General features: G+C 40.2%; 1 protein-coding gene across 1 annotated transcript in view; it reads left to right on the forward strand.

Moving 5' to 3' along the window:
- Positions 1–22246, forward strand: part of LOC140254805 (von Willebrand factor D and EGF domain-containing protein-like) — a 158901-nt gene that overhangs the window by 21267 nt on the left and 115388 nt on the right. Inside the window, exon 2 of the mRNA XM_072341846.1 lies at positions 14825–15009. Within this exon, the coding sequence (XP_072197947.1) occupies positions 14825–15009 (185 nt within the window). The remainder of the gene's footprint in view (positions 1–14824; positions 15010–22246) is intronic.

Here is a 22246-nt window from a genome sequence, read left to right on the forward strand (position 1 = left end):
TTTGGGAGGTTCACAGGGAATTTCTGAGAGCTGCTCAGGAAGATAAGTTCTGTACCAAATCAACACAGCATGTGCAGAGTACCGACTAACAATGGTAATGTCTCTAAAGTCCACGTATGTTATCCCACAAGTGGAAAATGGGATTCTGCATAATCCATGGTGCATGGTTTTGAGTGCTGATGGATTAAGGAACTTTCTCTAGTCCTTCCCTGTCTTATTTTCTTGGACCTTTTATTGTGTTGCAACAAGTGTCTCAGTTTCTTGCTTAGGCTAGATGTTAGGACAACAAGTACAAGTAGTCTAGTTTCCTCATGTATTTTGCTCCTTCTCCTTCTACCAAGGTTTCATCTCACAGTAAGGGATTCTCTTATCATGAAATTCTCACTAGCAGCATTGCAGGGGCTAACTCTAGCGTTTACTTTACTTAGGCTGAAAGAAATTATTAATGGTTTCATTTTCTTTAATCTAATGTTGTCTGCTAGCAACTCCAACTCCACCTCCTACTTGATCTGGCAGAAAAAAAGCAACCCTTATTTCAGCAATTATACATAGATATAGCTGTCTGCTGCAAAGCAGACTCTTCTCCATATACCACATGCACCCATGACCAGAGATCAGTTCACTGCATTTTGTTCTCCTGTGAAATAGTTTAATGACTACCTGCACAGCCTTTTGCAGAGACAGGCTGCCATTTCTCATGAAATCACAGCCAAAATAGCCTTCTGTTCTTAACCTCTAAGAAATCTTTGAAATTATTTTGGCTATGCAAAATGACTGCAAATTATTATTGCAAACAATTCAATCCCTACAGAAAACCTATTTCACCCTTGGAATGAGCCCATGAAGTCTGTGGAGGATCTACAGAAAAAAAGTTTGCCTTGAAAAAGAAAAGGTTATTCTTCCCACCTTAGAAGAGGACTTTAAATGATGGGATGCATTCCAGTAATAGGACAGAGAAGCAAATCTGAAAGCTGCTACCCCATGATCAGAGTGATAATGCTTTAGGTCCCTGATTAAAGAGAAAATTTCAGCTTTGATGTACTCTCTGTAGTCGAGGAGTCATAATGAATAAGTAACAAATATTAAGAAATGAGTTCAAGAGAAATACAGACATTAGCTGGTAGAGGCAGCTGCTTCAAGTCAGAGCCTAAATATTATCCTTACGGGGCCTTTTAATGATGGAGATCCTGATGGCAGACCAGACTTACTGGCAACAAGATTGAATGCAGTCTAAGAAGAACTGTGACCTAAAAGGATGCAAACCACAGGAAGAGCACTGTGTCATAGGACTGAAGTCTGCATTTTGCTTTTGAAGGAATTTGTTAAAATGTTTGTAAGTCACATACTAATCCAGAACATTTGGGATACATATCCAGAGTTATTCTTTTATGTGGTTGATCACTACAGCATAGGAAAGAAATGAGAATTAGATACCCTTGCTTGAGGGGGAAGACAGAGGAGTCCATCTATTACAGAAGGACTATCAAAGGAGAGGGCGGTCTCCTTGCCTCATATTCCCATGCAGCAACTGTAGCAATAATTTAGATATAAGGAGGCTGTTCCTCATTTCAGCATTGCTCATGCCAAATATGTCTCCATGCTCTTTACCCTGGGGTAATCAGGGCTGGGTTAAGCACCATGCCGAGACTTCTCTTTCCTATATGTTTATGCTGTGCAGTGTGCATGCACTGTATTCTGGAAATCAGGACAGTAGGAGCTGTGTCATACTGAGCTCGTATTATGGCAGGGGTCTTGCAGGGCAGCAGACAGAGAAAGAAATAGAAAAGAACTAGAAAGTAAAGGCTCATCACAGAGAGCAGTTCATGCAAAGAAATGCAATCAAGATAGAAGACATTACATGCTTATGGAGTAAACCCAATTGATGTGGGATTCCTCAGGAGTGAGCTTCCAGTGAACAGAGCTGGCTAAAATGGTATTGTTGACACCATCACTACATTGTCAGGATCTACTGTAGCTTCATTCTGAATGTGACAATCTATTTAGACTACAGGAAAAAAGAGGTGCTTTTTTTTTATTATTTTTTAAGTTGAAATATGCCCTTTCAACATTTTTCAACTTTTAATGACTCAATGATTCCTATTTCTGAGTTGAACAGGCATTTAGTTTGACTTTCAACTATTATCGGCCTTCCTTTATTTCAGAGACTATTGCTCTGTAAAAAAATGAAAGGTTTAATTTTAGGTTGAAGTAAGTCACTTTTCTTCACTAGACCACTGAACTGCTTATCTGCTTCATACATTTTCCTAGCGCCTGCATCATCTGTTCAACACAGTACTATAGAGGTGTATTTCCTACATGCCATCTTTCCCTTTCTGCATTGCTCTGGATCCTGTCTGCACTCATAACATTGCTATAGAAAAAATGCAGAACATTAGCAGCTGTTAATCCTTTTATACCCTAAGTCTTCATGTGTTTGACTAGCTCTGCTTTGTGTTGTCTGTCTGCATATGGAATAGCCTCAACATTCCAGATAAGGCTAAACGACCCAAAACAAAGCTGGGCCCCACAGTGCTTCTGGAAGGTTATTTTAGAATTCAGATACTTCAGTGATTTAAGAGTGTTTGCTGGATCCCTAGTGACAAACCTCTATCCCAGTTTGCAAGGATTTAGCCATTCAGTTGTTATTAATATTGAGTCACGCTGATGAATTTATGCATTCTGTAAGGAAGTAACCTAGATTTCAGTACTTCCTTTTATGCTATACACTAATTTCAGCAAATTATAGAATGGGTGCAATGAAACTCATCCTTAGTCTAGAATGTCACCCTAGCATGACAAGGAAGGCATGAGAGTCTAGAAATAGCCAGCATAGATCATCACAGTAGATATGGACCCTGGCTTGTCATTCACACCACATTTGGGGTAAAAAAGAAAGTTAGAGTTGCTGCCAAAAGGCTCAGTTGGGGCAGGTGGGTAAACAAAAGGAAAGGGAGCTGAAATCGTTAAGGGAAAAATAGCATTATCTCAGTCCTGAGATCTCAGTGTGATTTACCTTGGCAGGCATAAGAGCTGGTTCTTCTGGTGGTTGTCAGAAGGAAATACACACCTGTTCACAACGTGCTTTGAGTGAGAGACGATAAGCCTTGTAGCGCATACTTCTGTTGATGAAAGGCTATGTTTTGGACTGCTGAGACTGAATCGTGCCAAACATGATCAGCTGCAGAATCACTCTGGCTAATGCAGAAGAATAATAATTAAAACAACAACAAATTAACCAACCACTTATTCGAAAGATACAGGATTCATTGAGAATCAAGAAGGTAAGGAAATTCCTTGAGAGGCATAACATCATTATTGACAACGCTGTGCCTCAATCCATATAGTACTGTGAATTTTATTCACAGCAGATGAGATTTTAAGTGTGAAGGTTGCTTAAATAACATGAGGTGAAAGTGAGTGGCCAATGTGAATACTTACTCTTACTGCAGTGCAGAACAAAGTGCCCGGCTCACTTGAAAGATGAGAGAATAGACTTACCTGAGCAATTCAGCCTTGATAGCCAACGAAGAGCCATTTTCCATGATGCAATACTTCTGGGCAAAGGCAGCAGGGACATGACTTGAATTCCCCCACTGTGACCAAAGCCAATGGGAGCAGGTTAACCTTGTCCTTTAGGGATTTTGCACTTTCCTCCACACCTGAAGACATCTCTGTGAAAAACGCTTCTCCCACAGCTAAATGCCTCTTCAAGATGGTCTCTCATCTAATTTGTTTTTACAATAAAAAAAGAGAGAGAGACATTTTCTGTCTGATTATTGCCAGTATAGTTAGGGCAAAGAAGAAACAGTTTTTAGTGTCCCACTCTGCTTTGGAATGGGGAAATGAGCCCTGAGTTCTACTTCACAGGGCAATCAGGAAGCAGCAGAGCATTTTGGTGTTTAGGTAGATTTTCTTGCTGAAATTGCTAAAGGAAAGGGAAGGGACACAGGTTTGGAAGCTGGCAAAGACAAAGACAGCATGTTCTTATTTATAGTTAAAACAACATAAAAGAGAGCAGCTGCAGTGGGAGAGGGATCTGCCAAGGGATATGCAAGTGCTTGAACACTGCCCAAGCACACAACAGACCTGATTTCAGGTCAGGGAAAAGCAGACAGTTCCAAATTGGCCAGCAGGAGCCCAAACTCAGCAGAAGATGCCCACAAGTCATCTCCCTTTCTCTTGCTGGTTTGTTTGCCTTTGCTGCTCTTCCTCTCTGTCCCCTGTGCTCCGAGCGCATCCAGTGCCTCTCTGAGCATACCCAATGCCTGTAAACAATATTCATACAGCTCAATTTGACATCAAGGCCAAAAAGGTTAATGGGATTCTCATTTCCAACCGCAGAAAAACGAACAGTGTGGAGAATAAAAAATAGAAAGCCCTCTTGAGGTCACCCATGAATAAACGGGAACAGGTGTAAGGTCTGCATAACAGCATGTGGCACCACCGCTTCTCACATCCTGCCACACGCAAAACCCTTTTTATTAACAGGTTCACAAGTGTGTTATTCAAACGATGGGGTTAAGAACATTGCCACATTTCTGCAATATCCCACCCACACACACGGGTACTGTAAAGAGACATGATAGTCAGGTGTGCATGTGGGACCACAGCTGACATGCATTGATTTGGAGATGTTGGTCTGCAGTGTGATGGGGAGGGGAGGGGCAGGGAGGGAGGAGAGGAGGTAAAGAAAGGAGAAAGAAGAAAGGAAAGAGAAGAAAGAAAGGAGAGAGGAGAGAGGAAAGAGGAAGGCAGAGGCAAAAGAGAAAGGGAGGGGGAAGAGGAGAGGAAAGGGGAGGGGGAAGGGAAAGAAGGGGCTGAAGTGCCAGGGATTTTGTGCTACAATTTACCTATGTGTGCTTGTGCCCAGTCCCAGAGGGATCTGCCTTCAAAAAGTTGTCTCTAGACAACTGATAAAACACAACACAAATGACCAAAGCCTGACATTTAGTAAGTTTCACATAATCAAATTTTACAAGTTTCAAAAGTGACTCAACAATTACTGCGAATTGCTAAAGAAGAAAGCAGCAAATGATAAATTGATTGCCTGCTGTTTCTTTCTGTACTAATTTGTGTTATGGCTTTCCAATCTAAAATTGCTCTAGTAGATTTTTTTTTGCTGTTTTTTTTCTTTTTTTTTTTTCTTTTTATATATATATTTAGCTCAAATTACAAATGAAATGACTGCGGTAAACTGAATGCGTCAAGTGTAATGAAAAATTGATCAATTGTAATGTTGTAGGGCTTTTCTGAACAGTGGTTTCTAGCCTATCTTTTTAAGTTGAAAATTATAGTTATTAGCCAATTACCAAGAAGGAATGCAAAATCAAGTCTGTTTTTTTGATAGTCTTTTGATAGAAAGATGGAACAAAATCTGAAACAGAGCATGTCTGTCTACAAATGTCTCGTTTTGCCTACGGGTGGTAATAAACTGCTCACATTTTTTGTTGAAATATCCACTAGAGGAAGCATTAGGCTCTGGCTACTTCCTTCAGTAACAGCTTTTTGAACCATGCTTTTCAATAAGAGGTATAGCTGTATTTTACAAGCTAAAAGTCTACACTGACTGTTACAAGTAAGAAGGAGGTGAAGAACTGAAAGCTCAACATGGAAATGGCTTCTTAGAAATAAAACAATTATGATTCATCTTCTCTGGTACTGTGTTATCAGGGTCTACAAAAGAGTGGTTCCCATCAAGAATTATCCATCTATCAATCTAATTTTCTTTTATTTATTTTCCTAAATACTACTTAGTGCCAGTGCTGCATTTCCTACATAAAACACTGGTAACACGTGGACCGTGGTGGAGGAAATCCTCATCCCAATCTATCTATCTCACCCTATCCCATCTCATCCCATTCCATCCTATCCCATCCCTGCATGCAAAGCCCCCACACAGCCCAGATAACCACCAGAGGATGGCCTGGTTTTCTCAGCACAGAAAACATTCGGAGGACGCAAATGTCCCTTCCATATTTCGAGTTGCTTTTAAGAAAGAATAAATTTTAAGCCACGTGAAACTACGCTGCGATCAGAGTTAGTTCAGTGTAAATGAGGAAAAAATCAGTCAGTTTACCTTCTGCATGGCTGATCCTGATCAAAACACATCTGCCCATAATATGCACCATATGGGGTAACAATTGTCTTGTATTTATTCCTGTGCCTCCCTAATCCCCCGTGTCCCCTGCAAGTGTGCATATCTGTATCTGCAGCTCTAGCTAGATACCCAGAGAAAGGCATCTTGCTTTATGCACATGTAATTATGGAGATGTTTTTCTTATTATGGTAATTACATCCTAAAAGACTGCACAGGTAGCAGCTGTAAATGTAATGAAGGCTCAGCCAACACCAGCTGAACTGGATTTTCTTTTATATCAAAAAGCAGCTTATCATTGAATTCCTTACAGATTCCCCAAACCCTGCTGTATTTACGAATGCTTCTGCTACTCCTGGTAAATTAACAGAGATCTGTGCAACAACCAAAGCAAAGATAACCCAGCAAAACGTGTACCTCTCAGAACAGTGAGTGGGGACACAATTCCAGTAAACGAAATGAGCAAATGTATTTACAGAGAGGTTTTCATGAACTGGTGCTTAAGGTCCTTGCTGGCTGAAACTGCAAGGGCCTTAAAAAACTGAAAAGGCTAAATCGCTGGCTGAAACTGCAAACATCTTATTTCTATAGCAGGAAGGTGCTAATGTATTTTAACATTAAAGTTAATTATGTCTGTCTGCACAGAAACGGTATCTTTCAAGTGCTGAAGGAACAAACACTGAGGACCACTGATAAACTTGGTTTATGGAAATCAAGTAGAATTAATGTTGCACTCCACAGGTGGGAGCACACAGCTTTATATTATCTCACTGGCCAGGCACGCCTCTGACTATTTCTAGCTCATGACCTTTTATTTTAATATTTTTAAATCCATTCAGAGTACAATAATGGCTGCGGAGGGTTTTTGCATCCTCAGAGCTGTGTACCACAGCCTGTTCTGTGACAACCCTCTAAGTTTCAAGGAGTGGGCAACCCACTCAGACAGATGGGATCAGTAAGACCTGGATTTTGGTCAGGAGGAGGTGAGATCCTTCTAGGAGTGTGCATTAGTTGGGAAATGGAGCATGTCCATGTACAAGCAGAAAGAACATTGCTGCAGACCAGTAACGAATACAGCCTTTCTGCAAAGGCAACAGCAAACCCAACCATTCTTCCTAAATATCAAAGCGCTGACAGAAAAACCCATTATAAACGTGTGAGGAGCGCCTGGCTGCCAAAAACACTGTTGTGCTGGTGAATGGAATGAACAATAGTGATGAATAGTAGCAAAGAAATAACAGGAAAAATTGCCTCGTCACCCTGCATATATTAGGATCTAAATCACACCCAGGACATGCGCAGGAATCTGATGTTTGGCAGCTCTCAGTTGCCTTCATCTGGTGTCCCCTTATCTTTCTGCCAGTCTTTGCTGCATCCTGGATTCATGGACAATAAGTTAGTGGTAACATGTTCCCCAATGCTATATCATCCGTATGCAGAATTAAACTGAATAAGTGTCGCCAAAATTCAGCATTTACCAAGGGAGCAGTCAGGAAAAATGTGTGGCTCTCAAATTGTAATTAGCTTGCATTGCAGTTTAGGTATGGAAACGGCTACAACTCTCAAAGGGGTAAACCATGGAATTCAAATTTCCATCTGAATAGAGCCCAGTGGCTCTAAAATCAAAACATGTGAGTTTGTTTTTGCTACTGCTATTTAGGAAAGCTGCATTTGCAAATGTATGTTCAACTGAGATTAGGGCATAAGAAAGAACCTTTTCATATTGTGTCATTTTTTCATTCTGGGTGATGAGAGCAAAATAGACCAATCAATAACAATAATTATAATTTTCTTCCTATTGATTGCTCAGAAGTCCTTAAAGGCATCCCCATTAACTTAAAGATAACTTGAGGAGATTTATGAGGTTTTTAATTCTCTTCTGACACAGCAGTAGTGATTTCTATATTCAGAAGCTGAGCCTTCCTGTCTCTGAATTCTGAAGCCAGGCCAGAATTAGTGGGGATGAGACTTGGTGAAGTATAATTGAGCAATTGACACAATTTGGCTTTTTTGCTTTTTCTAATCGACATATTCAATAAATGAGGCTTCCCTTTGCAAATCAAGGAAGCCACAGAATTTCCCTGTCCCATCCAGCCACACAGAGCTATTTAAGTGATCATGTGTCCTGCTAGTTATTCCACAGCACTACTTGTGGTTAAATTGTGAGTTGGTGAGAGAGAGCGTAGAGAGCCCCAGAGATGGAAAATGTTTCAGAAGACAACACTACTACTGGAAACCCAGGTCAGGTGTTTGCTAGTGTGGTGTTGTCCCTGAAAGGAGAAACGTGGTTCTTTCATCCTGCTTAATGAATACCGAACAAGATGCATTCATAGAATCAGAAAGGCTGGGAAGACCACTAAGGTCATCTAGTCCAAATACCAACACATGCCCTCCATGCCCGCTAGACACAAGTCACTCAGTGTGACTTTGCAGCACACCTCTAGTGACAGTGCTCCAAAGTCCACATCAAGCTGTTCCCCAGACTTTGCTCACCTTTCTTGCAGGAACTTCTTGTTGTCACCTCCTTTGTCAGCCATTCTTGACACCTTTTTGGTCTTCAGGTAAGAGATGCTTGGCAGCCTCTATCCACATACTCCTGTGGGGCAGTGCATAGCTCACCGTTCTGTAAAGCATTCAGGGGAAACACAGATGAGAGGAGAGCTTGCATGTAATCAGTTCCTTCTTTCCAAGCCACAAGTTAAAAATAGAAATGCATGCCCAGATAAGAGATACAAGTATGAATAAATAATTGTTTCCTCTGGCACTGAACGCTGGCCCCCCAGTTTGTCAATAGTATATTGCTTTACTTCATAAAAGACCAGAATGGTAAGTGACCTTATTCCTAGGTATATGAAACTCAGATATACCATACAGACAACATCTTCAGATTGCTGGATGATTTTTATCAATTATACTTTCTCTCAGGGCTAACTCTTTTGTGCTGAAAGAAGAAAAGAATTCCCTAAGAATGAAGCATTATATTCACTAATCCTGCCTGGTGGGAGCAATCTGTAGTAAGAGTTTTAGTTGCATATACTGCAAGTAGAAAATATTGAGGGTATTTCATGAAGTATCCATAAGACTGAAGGGAGAAGGAAAATAATGTCTTCCCACTTTGCTGCTTCTGACATTGGTTGGTCTACACTACAGGAGGAAGCGTTGCAGACTGTGTTTTATCTCAGACTGTAGCAGATCCCCAGAGCTGAATGGTCTAAAGGCTGCCTTAAAAAACAAGTGCTTATCCATAAGAGACATATATGTGAAATGGTTTGTAATTGTGCTGAGTTGCCTGGGTTACCAGAAGATGCCTTATTTTCAAAACAGTGTAATATCTAAGGGGAAATGTTGAACAGCAGACTCCTCGAAAACTGTGTCCCTGTTTGGCCTGATTTTAGTTCTTAATTCCATCTGTTATTCAGTACAAATAATACGTATGAGACATGTCTTCTTTTCTCTGCCTTTTCAGTTTCTTTCTAGGTCAAATTTTCTATAATTACCTTCATTTTATACAGTAGTTCATTTATCTCTTTCAATTTCATTCTGTGAACAAATTATGACTTGTTCAAGAACTGGCCATTATGAGTGTGTGCTGTTTATTCACTGTGCTTCCATTATTATTTCAGTTCAGTGGGAAGTTCTTTTGCTTCTGAATTATCTGAAAGTAGCTTCATTTAGTAGCTATGATGGATATAAAAAAATATATTATGTTTTACCTATCAGAGGAGCGTGCATGGTTTGAGCTTGTTATTTTAGTTGTCACACTCATACAACAAAGTTCTGCCTCTGAATCATTTTAGGAATAAAAATTCTCTCCTCAATATGCAGGATAATTGCATTAAAGAGTAGCAGATATTGGTGAAATAAGGCAGTGACTTCAGCCTGTAATACACTGCCAGATTTTTCTTATCTGCAAATAACTTATCTATCTACCAACGGTGCATCTGTAGCTTGCTTCCACCAGAAGGAATTTTTAGATGTTATCAGACCAAAGTCTTCTACATTTATTTTGCACACATCCATTAGCAACTTGGAAAGAATTTCCCTTTCCCACTGCCTGCCTTCTTTTTCTGCCCAAGCTCTCTTTCAACATACAGTAAATCATCCTCTTGGGAAACGGATGGCACTGACAGACTGAAAACTTCAGAAGCTTTCACCTGTTACTACTGCATCAGTGTAATGCAGCCATTGGCCATGGAAGTGGCTGGTGATGAAAAGCCTTCCTTCCAGCTCTGAGACAAGAGAAAAAAGCTAGCACAGTTCTGAGCTACTGCTGGTATGGAGTTATGGCTTAATATGCTATGCATTTTGGACTGATCTTTCCAAAGGAAAATCTGTCCTTATTTTCCTGTGAAGAGAAATTCAAACACCCTGGAAAACACATTGTTCAACTATGCATTTTAGAGCAATTAACAAAAAAATAGAAAATTTCATAATCTGCCGAGGAAGGATTTCACAAAATAACAGTACTTCATATGAATGTGAAATAGAAGAGAATTTTCACCCATAACTTTAAGTAAATGTGTCACATATGTATGACCCCAAGCTCTCCCATTGCCCAGCCAGAAGAAGCCCAGCACTGGAAACCCCTTTCCCAGCCATAGGACAATCACCTTTGTTGGTTCCTATTATCTGGCTCAATCACTGGGCATTCATTCACCCTCCACACAAAAATTGTTTTATGGTCTGCCAGCTATTTTCTGGAGCTTTAGGATGCCCTTTAAATATATTGTGTGGCTGGCACTGCTTTACACAAAACAAACACACACCTCAAGCTTGCAGACTATATTTTTCTCAGGGTTTTTGAGCTGCCATCACCTATTGATATTATTTGATTTGCTGCTGCTATTCAAAACAAATAAACAAAATCTCAGAGCTTCGTAAACCTTTCTTTGTGTAAGCCACTGATATTTACTGGGAGTGAGACTGACAGGCAGAGCCATCCCACCCACACTCACCTGCCCTCAGAAGTAAAAGCAAATGTTTCGCGCATGATTTCCTTTTGAGCTTTCAGCTTTCTGTTCCAATGTTCCTGATGTCCCTTCCAACTGTGAGCATCAGATTGAATGAGTGGGTGTCTGGCTGTACCCACAGAAGCATTAGCACGCAGGGAGGTGGTTAAATCACCATCCCTGGAGATGTTCAGGAAACGTGGAGATGTGGCACTGAGGGAAGTGCTCAGCAGGTATGGTGGGTATGGGTAGGTGAATGGACTTAGTGATTTTAGAGGTCTTATCCAACCTCAGTGGTTCCATGATTCTATGATCTGTTCCACCAGCATCACTGCCCAAGAAGTGCAACACTGGGTGACCCAAAATGGCACCCACCATGGATGGGCTTGGAACTAGATGATCTTTGAGGCCCCTTCCTTCCAACCCAAGCCATTCTATGATTTCATGCATGGAACACCACAGCAGAAATTCACTCTCTGACCATTTTCCAAACGCTTCTGCCTTCTGCAGGCAGCTCTCCTTTCACTGGCCAGCCCACAGCCACTGTTCACTGTTCAATTGCATAGAACAACATCCCTCACATTAACATCATGTGAATCTCAACCTCTGCAGCACTGATGGCAGCTTTCCCCATGCCAATGGGGTGACAGAGTTTCCAAGCAAACCTGTATTGTTCCACCACAGATACACAAATGCTGTTTTCATTTAGCAGCTGCAACTGTAATTGGTTTTGTTTGCTCTGAGTGCGTCAGAGCTGCTGAGTATTTCTTTGCAGCAAGAAGCTGCTTGCTGAAGTTGAGTGAAGCAAATACATCAGAGCTGTTTCTCAGATGATATGGAGGACTGGCACCAGAAGCAGCTCCTTGCAGGAGGCTAAAGCAGATTACATGCATAGCTTTCTCATATGTAAAGAAATAAACATCTCCTTTTAGAGACAATCTAACCTATACACACGGGAGAAAAAGAGCAACTCCATACAAGACACGGACACGGACTGTTATTAACCCCCACAGCAGGAGGTACAACTGTGTTATTGAGCATTTCATCACTGTACCCAAACTTGACATCTGCACCTGGTATGAATGAATATGACCAGAAAGCTCCATCTGGTCACTGTGTGGCTTCAAGAGGCATGGACAGGCATCCCATGTGTGAGCCACCTACAGGGCTCCACCGTTTCTTTCTGGGTTTTCTTTAAATAACATTTTCGTGCTATAGTCTGGCTTCAGGTGGTACAATTCTCTTATAGAATCATAGAATTATGTCATGACCTGCATGTTAAACTTTACTGTGATTGTCATATGGCTGCAATAAGAAGCATATTCATGAGGAGCTCAATAATTAAGGGGTTGTCCTGCTGAGGGCTTGCTGCAAAACCTGGGCAAACATTGGTTAAAGTACTCTCCTGCTCAAGGATTTCATAAATACACTCTTCAGGGGTGAACACACAGTTGCTGTTTCAAATACTGCTAAGTTTAATGAGTGAACACCCCTCTCCTCCCTAGCCTTACCTTCCTCCCCCATTTCACATAACTGGGATTGGGTTGTGTTTTGCTATTCCAACTCCCTCCATGCCCTTTGCATGTCCCATCTCCAGCACTAAACACTTCTAATGCTAATTTGCAAAGTAGTGTTTTCTAAACTACTGCAAACAAAACTATGGGAAGGATGAAAATAATTAGCTGTGTCTCGATGCCTAATATATTTGCATTGTTTAGACAGAGCACTTAATCATTAGTTGGGCCACAATCTGTTGTGTGAATTTGGATTATTACTAATACGGTTGAGCAGAAGGTTATTAATTACATGTAAATGGAGTTTTTGATACTACTGTTATTGAGAAACTGAATGTTATTAATTACATTACAAGGGTCTCACAGGATCCCTGTGCCAAGACTGTGTGTAGAGCCATATTTAAATACCATTCACTTTTAGATGCTTTTGTTTCTTGTTCTGAATGAAGGAACTTAGAGCAAGCAATCAGCACCACAAGCCAAAGCCCTGTTCCAATTAACACTCCTAAAGCTGTGAGTGATGTTGAATAAGGCTGTGTGTGTATGTGTGTGTGTGTGGGAGGGGGTGGGGGGGAGGCTGCCTTTTTTAAAGGTTTTTAATAAGGTAAACTTTTCTCTTTTATGACATTGTTGGTCTGCTGCAATGTCACTTCCTTGGGCTGGGACTTGGCAAATTGGTCCCCGCTGCTGGATGCAGATCCCCAAAGAGGACATCTGAGGGAAGGGATCAGATCCCAGATCTAACTGGTGCAGAATTTCCAAGTGCTTTCTTTCTAAAATGGCTCTTACTCATATAGAAGTTTGAGTCACTATTTACTATTTCTATTTAAAAAGGCAATTGTATTAATTCAGAGGAATTTTGCATGGGAATTGCACTGCAGTTCTGACAGTTAAATTCTGTGAAATGTGCAGTGAAGGCTCTGTTATGCTACATTTTGTCCCCATTTGTCTTGTATACCATTGCTTTGCCTTTGGCACAATAAAAATTATCTTTAAAAACAGTGCCAGAAATGGATTGACTTTGACCTTCTCAGTATCTTGTCAATAAATTGAAAATGATAAATCTGTTTCAGAGTGCCACTGGCGTAGCATAAAAGTAGAGTGATCATTCAAAAAAGCAGCATTTGAAAAATGATATTATGGGGAAGGGTCTCATTCTCTGCCCGTGGTGTCACAGAAATATGCTCTATTTACAGTGCAAAGGGGTAATTTTGCTAACTGCTAAGCTTGCTCTCGAAACCAAGTCATGCAGCCTCTGTGATGAGCTCTCTACCATCTACATCACTGTTAGCAATTAAAGATGACTTCAGCAAGAAACGAGCTGAGCCTTCTGTTGCTGATGTGCAGAGCAGCCCAACTCCGCCTCGTCCTCCTCTTGTGCCCCACTCTGCAGTGCTGACACAGCCACAGAGGGCTTTGCAGGAAAGGAACAAATGGTTGCTAACCAAGAAAAGGCTTTGTTTTTCTACACGATCAGCTTTTGCTAACAAACAACTTCTAAAAAAAATAAATAAATGACTGGAAGGCTTCCTTTTACGAGGTGACAGGAAAATACTGAATATTCTGCACTGAATCATGAGACACATGAAAATAAACAGAGTGGGAATGTAAACAAACATACACTGAGGGGCAGCAGTTTAGAGTCAAACTTAGTCATGCACACACAGGAGCTGTGATGTGCCTGGCTTTTATGGGTATCTGCCTCGGGTGAGTCTGACCTGTGGTTGCAATAGCTGCAAGACTGACTCAAGCTTATTTCTAAAAAACACACTGTTGGCTTTTCTCCTTTTAGCATTTCTTGTTTTCATTATTTTTATAAACACGTGTTTTAAAGTACATGAATCATAGAATGATTTGGGTTGGAAGGAACATCAGAAGGAGACAGTCAAATCCCTTGCATGACTGCCACCCCTATTTTGATGCAGCCTGGGGCACAGTTGGCCTTCCAGGCTACAAGAGAACATTGCTGGTGATAGTGATTTCCATCAATAAAACCTTCTAATTTTATATGGTGAAATACTAAATTTCATCATTTCCCGCTCTTTACCTTGATAGCCAAACCATGAACAAAAGCATCATAGAATCACAGAACGGCTTGGGTTGGAAGGGACCTCAAGGATCATCAAGCTCCAACCCCCCTTGCCTCATGCCGGGCCACCAATCTCCATATCTAATACTAGACCGTGGATACACTCAAGTGATTTTTAGTGGTTATTGCCAGAATCCAACTGACTGCCTTCTTTAATCTGTTCTTTCTTACCTTTCAGCTCCCGAGTGCTCCCCAGCTGGACATCGCATCCTCCGCAGCCCATACCGCAGCACCAGGTTTGACTCACTGGAGCTGCAGCGAAAGTCTTCTCAGGACCTGGTGTGTGACCACTCACTGCCACCAGGATGGTACCGGTTCATAATCAACAACAAGCCTGCGGAAATGCCAACGAGATGCATTGAAGTCAGTAAAAATTATGCAATAACCCTGGTGAACATGAATGAATCCTTTTCCTTTCCAGCCAGCTCTATACCCTCATAGACCGTAGAGTGCAATGGGGATGAGTGGGAGGTAATGGGAAAAACTCTTTCATGTCTCACTACTCTGAAAAAAAGACAGTTCTTTTCTGTTTTTATGTGCATTTAATATGTAGGACAGTAATGCTTAACTTGCAATCAATCGTTACTGCTCTGAGACACTAAGCAAAGCTGTTACCATATCACACAGCCCAGTTGCAGGAGATTAGAACAATTTCAAACAAACTATTCAACAATACTAGTCAGAAAACAATAAACTAATAACTGTAAGTGACTTTACAGATGATATATTCAATCTAGAGTGTCAGGAAGTTTAACTTTAGGTGATGTGAACCCTGCAGGAGAAATGAAATTAACAAGTAGTACTTCACATCCATATGAAACAGACCTGTGAACTCTTGTCAGAACATGTATATCTTCATAATCTAACATGAAATGAAACGTTAATAGACATTTGTTGCTTGTGTGGGATTTCTAGCTCTCTGCATATACAATCCATAAATCTAATTAATGTGAACAAATTGACATGATTATTATTGAAATAGTCATTTAATGGCCGTTATCCTTGAAATAATATCCCAATGCACTGTCTGGTTTATTTTTAAAGAATAGTTCTATAAGTGTGTACACATTCTATAAGATTATTTAATTTGTCATTGCATTTCAGCATTTTTCAGTATGTAGCAATTCTCAACTGCCTGGCATTTATTTCTGACAATGTATTCTTTGTTTCTTCTAATCTCTTCTATGGAGTTTTTTATTCAGGTTTGTAGAGCTATATTCATTGGTTTAGTTCTTTATCTTGTAACATAATTCTTACCATTGGTTTCTTCATTATCCTCCAAATGACAGTAAATCTCTGTTTTGCTGTTGAAGGATTACATCTGTTAGATGTCACGATTGGAAGAATATGCTTCTTTCAGATCTTCACCTTCTAAGTCTGCCTCTATGTTCCATCACTTTCACTTAATTAAATCATTGTTTAATTTGGTTTTCCATTTAATTTGAGCAAAAACCTCTGGAACAAAATAATTTAAATTAATAACTGCACAGCTTCCACTCCCTAATAAGCAGTTATTATTGGGCATTCTAGTCTCTGGCTGGAGTGAGCTGATTTTAATTAAACGAATCAAAGACAAAATCCTCAACAGACAGAAGTGAAAAGGCACCAAGTAAAGCCTGACAGTAGAGCTTGGAAGCTAAAAAGTACATTACTCCAAAACCTTGTAAAATATGTGTCTGGTGTTATTCTGCTGATACTAGCTGTATGCAATTAGCTGGTTATCAATAGGTAAGATTAACTTCTTAATTCAAAGGCATGGTAGGTAAGGATCTTTGTCACCCAACTGAGCTCAAGTTGGATTTAAATGATATCAGAGATTTAGAAGTCCTGTCCTGACTAAGAGATGACTGCAGGAGGAGAAACATCTCATGATGGATGGGCACACAGGAGGTTACAACCACAGAACCTGAATCTTGCCACAGAGAAGCTCTACAAGAAAAGAAGGTATCTCAATATTGCTGAGTAACCACAGAAAGCAGAAGCAAGTCACAAATGGAAGCAAGGAAAACCACTCTTAAGAAGCACCTTCTCACCCAGTAATTAAACAAGCAAGTGAAAAGCAAATGGAAAAGGCAGGGAAAAAAAAGGTTATTTTTGTCAAATAGTATGAAAATATCAATTGTATTCCAGAATTCTCCATCCCTGGAATCTAAGTGCTGTCCTTAAGCATTTCTTCTTCAACTGGGGAAAAACTTCAGATTCCAATCGATTTCAAACTTTGGCTTTGTCTGCTGAATTATCCTGGGGGAGTAGAGAAAGATCCTGATCTTCCATCTTTGATTTCATAGAATCACGGAATGATAAAATATCCCAAGTTGGAAGGGACCCATAAAGATCATCAAGTCCAACTCCTAGTTCTTCATTGCCTTTCCCCCTGCGCTCCCAAAGAAGGCACAGCAATTACTAGGTCCTGAGATTGCAATCTTGGCCATGGCCACTTCCCCATCCAACAACAAATAGTAGCAAAAAAGCAACACAGACTTGTGTATTTTGTATCTCCAGGTATCAAAGCTATGGCCTACTGTTCAAAAACAATTAACTGTTTTTAAAACAATTGCCAAACCCACTGTAAAATGGAAAAAATAAATAAATAAATAAATAAATAAATAAAAACCACAAAAGGAAGATTGGGTAGATAAGCCCCTACTGCGTTTCAGGATAGTAGCAATATGATGTTCGGAGACAATATGTTAAAAAATACAGAGATGTATTTAACAACCAATATGAGGGGAAAAAATGACATCAGGCACAGAAACAAGCTTCTGAATAGAGGTAATATAGAGTGTGCACATACATCTGCATGCAGTCATAGATTTACAGGTACAGATGGGCATGCCCTATGAAAGGAATGAATACTACAAAGAAAGGAGAGAGAAAACAACCTTCAGATAAGAGATCACTCTGTGGATCACAGAGGAGCAGCACACCTTGCTACCTTAATGCAAATCCAAACTCCATGCCAAGCTAACAGCAGGCAGGCCTTGCAAGTCTGGCCCACAACTCACAGCAAACCCAGAAATACAGCTGTACCTTCCTTCCTCTTGTTTACACAAGGGTGAAAAAGAAAAAAACATAGATTTCATTGCAACCTTAAGGAAAAAATGTCAATTAAGAATTTGATTATGCAAATAGTAATTGGTTCAGGAGCCAGCAATAATACTCCTGGTACTGCATGCATGAGTTGGATTCATTACTTCTCAAAGCAATGCTAATATTTCCAGCTCTGGGTAATCAATTGTAAACAGAAAATGTTAGGTTGAAAAGAAAGGGATTAAATCCAAGCTCACCACTAGAACAACTATCAGTAGCTCTCTGTCCTCTGAAATGGAGATTTTTAATACCTATGGTGCTCCAGCAAGGATATCTACAGCAGAACTGCAGATGTCCCATTCTATGACACCATTTTGGAAATGCCCAGTAACAATACCTACCCATATGTAGTGCTTTCAGGGCTGGTGTTTGCCCAACAGCTGCATTTGTAACAATATGAATTCACTTTTATACACATAAATACAGGCCATAACGTAGGCTCATACACTAATCTTTGGTGTATCAAAGAAGGACGCTTTAAGTATGCCAAACATAACTTGCTTATGATGCCTGATATTGTAGCACCTGGAGAAGATTTCTTTTTCCATGTTCAGTGTAATTTCCTCCTCTACTTAACCTGATGTAGAACATTTTATAATCACAATCAAAATAAAATATTTCAACTGTATGCTATTATTTTTTTATTCTGTTTCAGTTTTTATTTTGCTCTAAATCCATTCCTACTTCATTTTACATTTTTTTACGAACTTAAAAGCAACTAACGCTATCAAGGTACTATTTCATGTTTTCATCTGCAGTTCTCTTTCTTGTAAGTATTACATGAATACTTCAACATCATAATGGTAGGTATGATGAGGTTTTGTTTTTCTAGTTTGTTTTTCTGACATGCAAAAAGCATTCTGTAGACAAATTGCAATTACAGTCTCTATTGTTCAGAAGCAAGTACTTAAAGGAAACACAAGACACACAGTGGCTTAATTGCTGCTACAGATATTCCTGACGTAAACCAATTTCTGTGGCATTCAGCCCCAGACTTCAAGAAAAAAAAAAATAATCTTATTTACTTTAACTTACTACAAAGAAACTGAAGAAAAAACAACAACTGAGGCAAAGTAAAGTTTTTGAGTGGATAACAGATGCAAAATCACAATGCTTTAGCAGTCAACCAACAATATAGCAAAAAGCCTCCTATCCTGCTAACTACAACAATGCATTTCTCACATATGGTGCTACTTATTTTTAACAGCATAATTTCAGTGCAATACCCAAGTGACAAGAACAATCAAGCTTGATTTCTTTGTGCAATTATAAAGAACCTCCGAGAGTTCCATCAATCAAACTAGTTGGTTGTCCAAACTCCAACTAAATGGAAGGAGACATCATTGGATTACGCAGTAACGGTTTGTCCCATCATCATTGGCAACAGGAAACAAATTTGATTTTTTCATTTAGGTTTTGTGAACCAAATTATTTAAAAGATTAGCAGGTGCCTAATTGTGAAGCAAAAATACCTAATGAATGCTTACCTGCCACAAAAAGGTGTTGTGAACGTTAATTAGGGCATGTTTATAGAACTCTTTGAAGATCAAAACCAGCGCTTAACTACTACCGGATAATGTACAGAAGTACACTGAGCACTCAAAAAACATAAGCAATGGCATAAAAATGGCTTTTTATGTGTGCTAGAGAAGCTCTCTTTTGTCTTAGCTGTGTCATTGAGCTCCTAAATACAGATGCAGCAAATGACCTAGATTTAGCATTAATAACAATACAGTTTATGTCACTAACTTACCATTACGTGGGCAAAGCGCAAGTCCAAGTAAACACATCAAATGAAGTGCTCAAATGTACCTTATCCACTATATGGAATTTCAATCAAGCATCCATTAAGATTCACCATCCTCCAAACCATATAAGAAAATTTACAGACTACGTACTTGTAGACCTACAAATGGATTCAAATAAAGGACAAACTTTGGGCAGCATTGCTCTACCGTAGCTTAGCTTTCTTCCTGCTGCATAGCTGCATTTCAAGGGAGAAAAGCTGATAATTTCCCTGCCACAGCACTAGTGCTGTCGTGTGCTGTAAATGATGCAGATTGCCTAGATAACTGCAGCAAACCCATGGTCTGATTCTCACCATTGACTCCTCAGCAGACAAACTCCTGTCTGCAGAAAACTTTTGGAGTCTGCTCTGGCGTGGAGGCAGCTGCACAATTCTCATTCTTCATTTCAGAAGTGCTACTGAATTATGGTGTGAGATTCCCACGGCTTTTTTCTATTCTTAGAGCAGCAATGACTGTAGTTATTGCAAGTAAATGCTTTGCCTTAAATGCCAATCTTTTGCTACCTCTGTATTCAATTTTCTGTTTACTCTCCCAAATGACTGCTTCAACATTTACTGCTAATTATGCCACAGCTGGAACCTGAACATTTTGGCTCTTTGAAATCTCTCCTCCTAGACATTTTTCCCATTTTTCCTTTGTTTTATTTTGTTCTTATCTGTGCTGCTCATTGAATACATGAATATACAATTGCCCTTCTCTTCCCAGCTCCGTTTCCTAGTTCACAGAGGCCTTGCATAGCAAATCCTTTTGGCCAGCATGGGGCAACTTGCCCAACTAAAGTAGACAGCGTGTATCTCAAAGCAGAAAGCAAACTTGCTGGTCTCATAAAGCTGCCAGGAAAACACAAATTCTTGATTTAGACCAAAATTCTTTGTTGGCCACTGCATCATAAAATTTGTTCCAATAACTGTTTTCTCACAGTCTGCATTTCCTGGTTACAAAGTCAGTCAAAAGGGTTCGTCATATCTTGTAATTTGTGCATATTACATAATAAACAATTTCACTTGAATGGTTTCAGCATGAGATTCACCAGAACAAAGCCAGGGTGCTGTGGATCACAGCAGGGGTTTATCGGAGTGCTTGCACACAATGCTGGGGGCTGGCTCCAGCAGGGCTAATCCATACTTTCTCAAGCACTGAAACAGCTCACAGACTTATGGCAAGGATAAAATACAGAGGGAGAAAATCACTGCCTTCTGATTTCAGTGGTTTTTGTTTGTTTGTTTTGGTTTATTTTTCCTTTTCTTGTGTGTTAAAAGGGGAGGCAGACCCACTTTTAGGTACAGATCGCATTTTGCAGCCAGAATGCACTCGCATCTGCCTATTTATCTACATGGCCTGCAGTGCTATAGATATATGAGTCTCGTTAATGAATTTGTCTTTTCAGTACTGCTGCAGGGAAGCACTATCAGCATTCCAACAATCTCTTATACCACTGTTTTAGAGATAAGGAACAAAGGCACATCAACAGCAAGGGGTTTGTCCAAGGTCAAGCAGCTGGCAGGGAAACTGAGGCACCATGTCTACCTACACGTTGAAGTCACTTACATGGGTCAAGATAGAAATGAACAGGTGGAAGAGCTTGCTTTCTGGTCTTTTTACTTCAACCACTCCCACAGTTATCATAATTTAAAAAACCAAAATCATCTTTAAAACTGTGGCAGCAAAGCTGGCTGGGCCAATAAGAAAAAAACGATAGTTCCCCAATGTGATGTGTAGCCAAATGTCCACAGCAGGAGGGAGCATGTTGCTGAAGCTGAACAATTAGATATAGCGTTGTTCCCCACCGCGGGCTGAGGAAATGCAAAGCGGCTGCAGCAGACACTCTCTGTGGAATGTGACTAATATATGAGAATTGATTATTGCTGGTGCTTGGTTTTAATTTGCAAACCTTAACTCAAATATCACTCTGCTTTGCATACTGGAGAATGATGGGTAACAGCACAGAGTAACAAGTTACCATTACGATTAACTGTGAATATTTTATCCGGTGAGGATTTTGCCTAAACTCCTTGTTGAAGTAGTAAAATTAAAGACAGCTTTGGGTAATCACGCATCTTTAACCCGCATCAGATCTGAGATGCCTGAACATATTTCTGTAAGATGAGAAAGGCACATTTGGTGCAACTTCTCCTAGCCATGACCCAAAATGCCATAGTCTTAAGTATTTTAGGATCAGCCCTTTCCCATGTGGTTGGTTGCAGTACTCAGTGACTTCTGGGACCTAATCTGTGGATTTGATTGAATCTGTTTGTATATAGAGAATTGAAGGTACGAAACCCCAGAACATTTGACCAATTCGTATATAACTTGTATCTGTTTCCCTTCAAAAACAAGAAAGAGGGTTAGCCTGAAAGACATGCCTAGGCCATCCTGAGAGGTAGGGAAAGAGCTGTCAAGGCAACAGCAGCTGCAGCTGGGCTGATCTGGAGTAAGGTCTCTCAGAACAGGAGGTAACAGCCTTAAGTTGCTGCAGAGAATGTTCAGGTTTGGATATTAAGAAGAAATAGTTCTCAAAGAGATACAAGATACCAAGAGAAACAGTGGAGGCACCAGTCCCGGAGATATTCAAGAAATGAGGAGGTACAGCACTGAAGGACAGGTTTAGAGGGCATGGTGGGGGTGGGTTGGACTTGAGGTCTCTTCCAACCATCACGATTCTAAGATTCTAAAGCATTGGCTGGAATGCCCTGAGCACTGTG

This window comes from Excalfactoria chinensis, chromosome 7 (assembly GCF_039878825.1).
Source record: "Excalfactoria chinensis isolate bCotChi1 chromosome 7, bCotChi1.hap2, whole genome shotgun sequence".
In the NCBI taxonomy this organism is placed as follows: Eukaryota; Metazoa; Chordata; class Aves; order Galliformes; family Phasianidae; genus Excalfactoria; species Excalfactoria chinensis.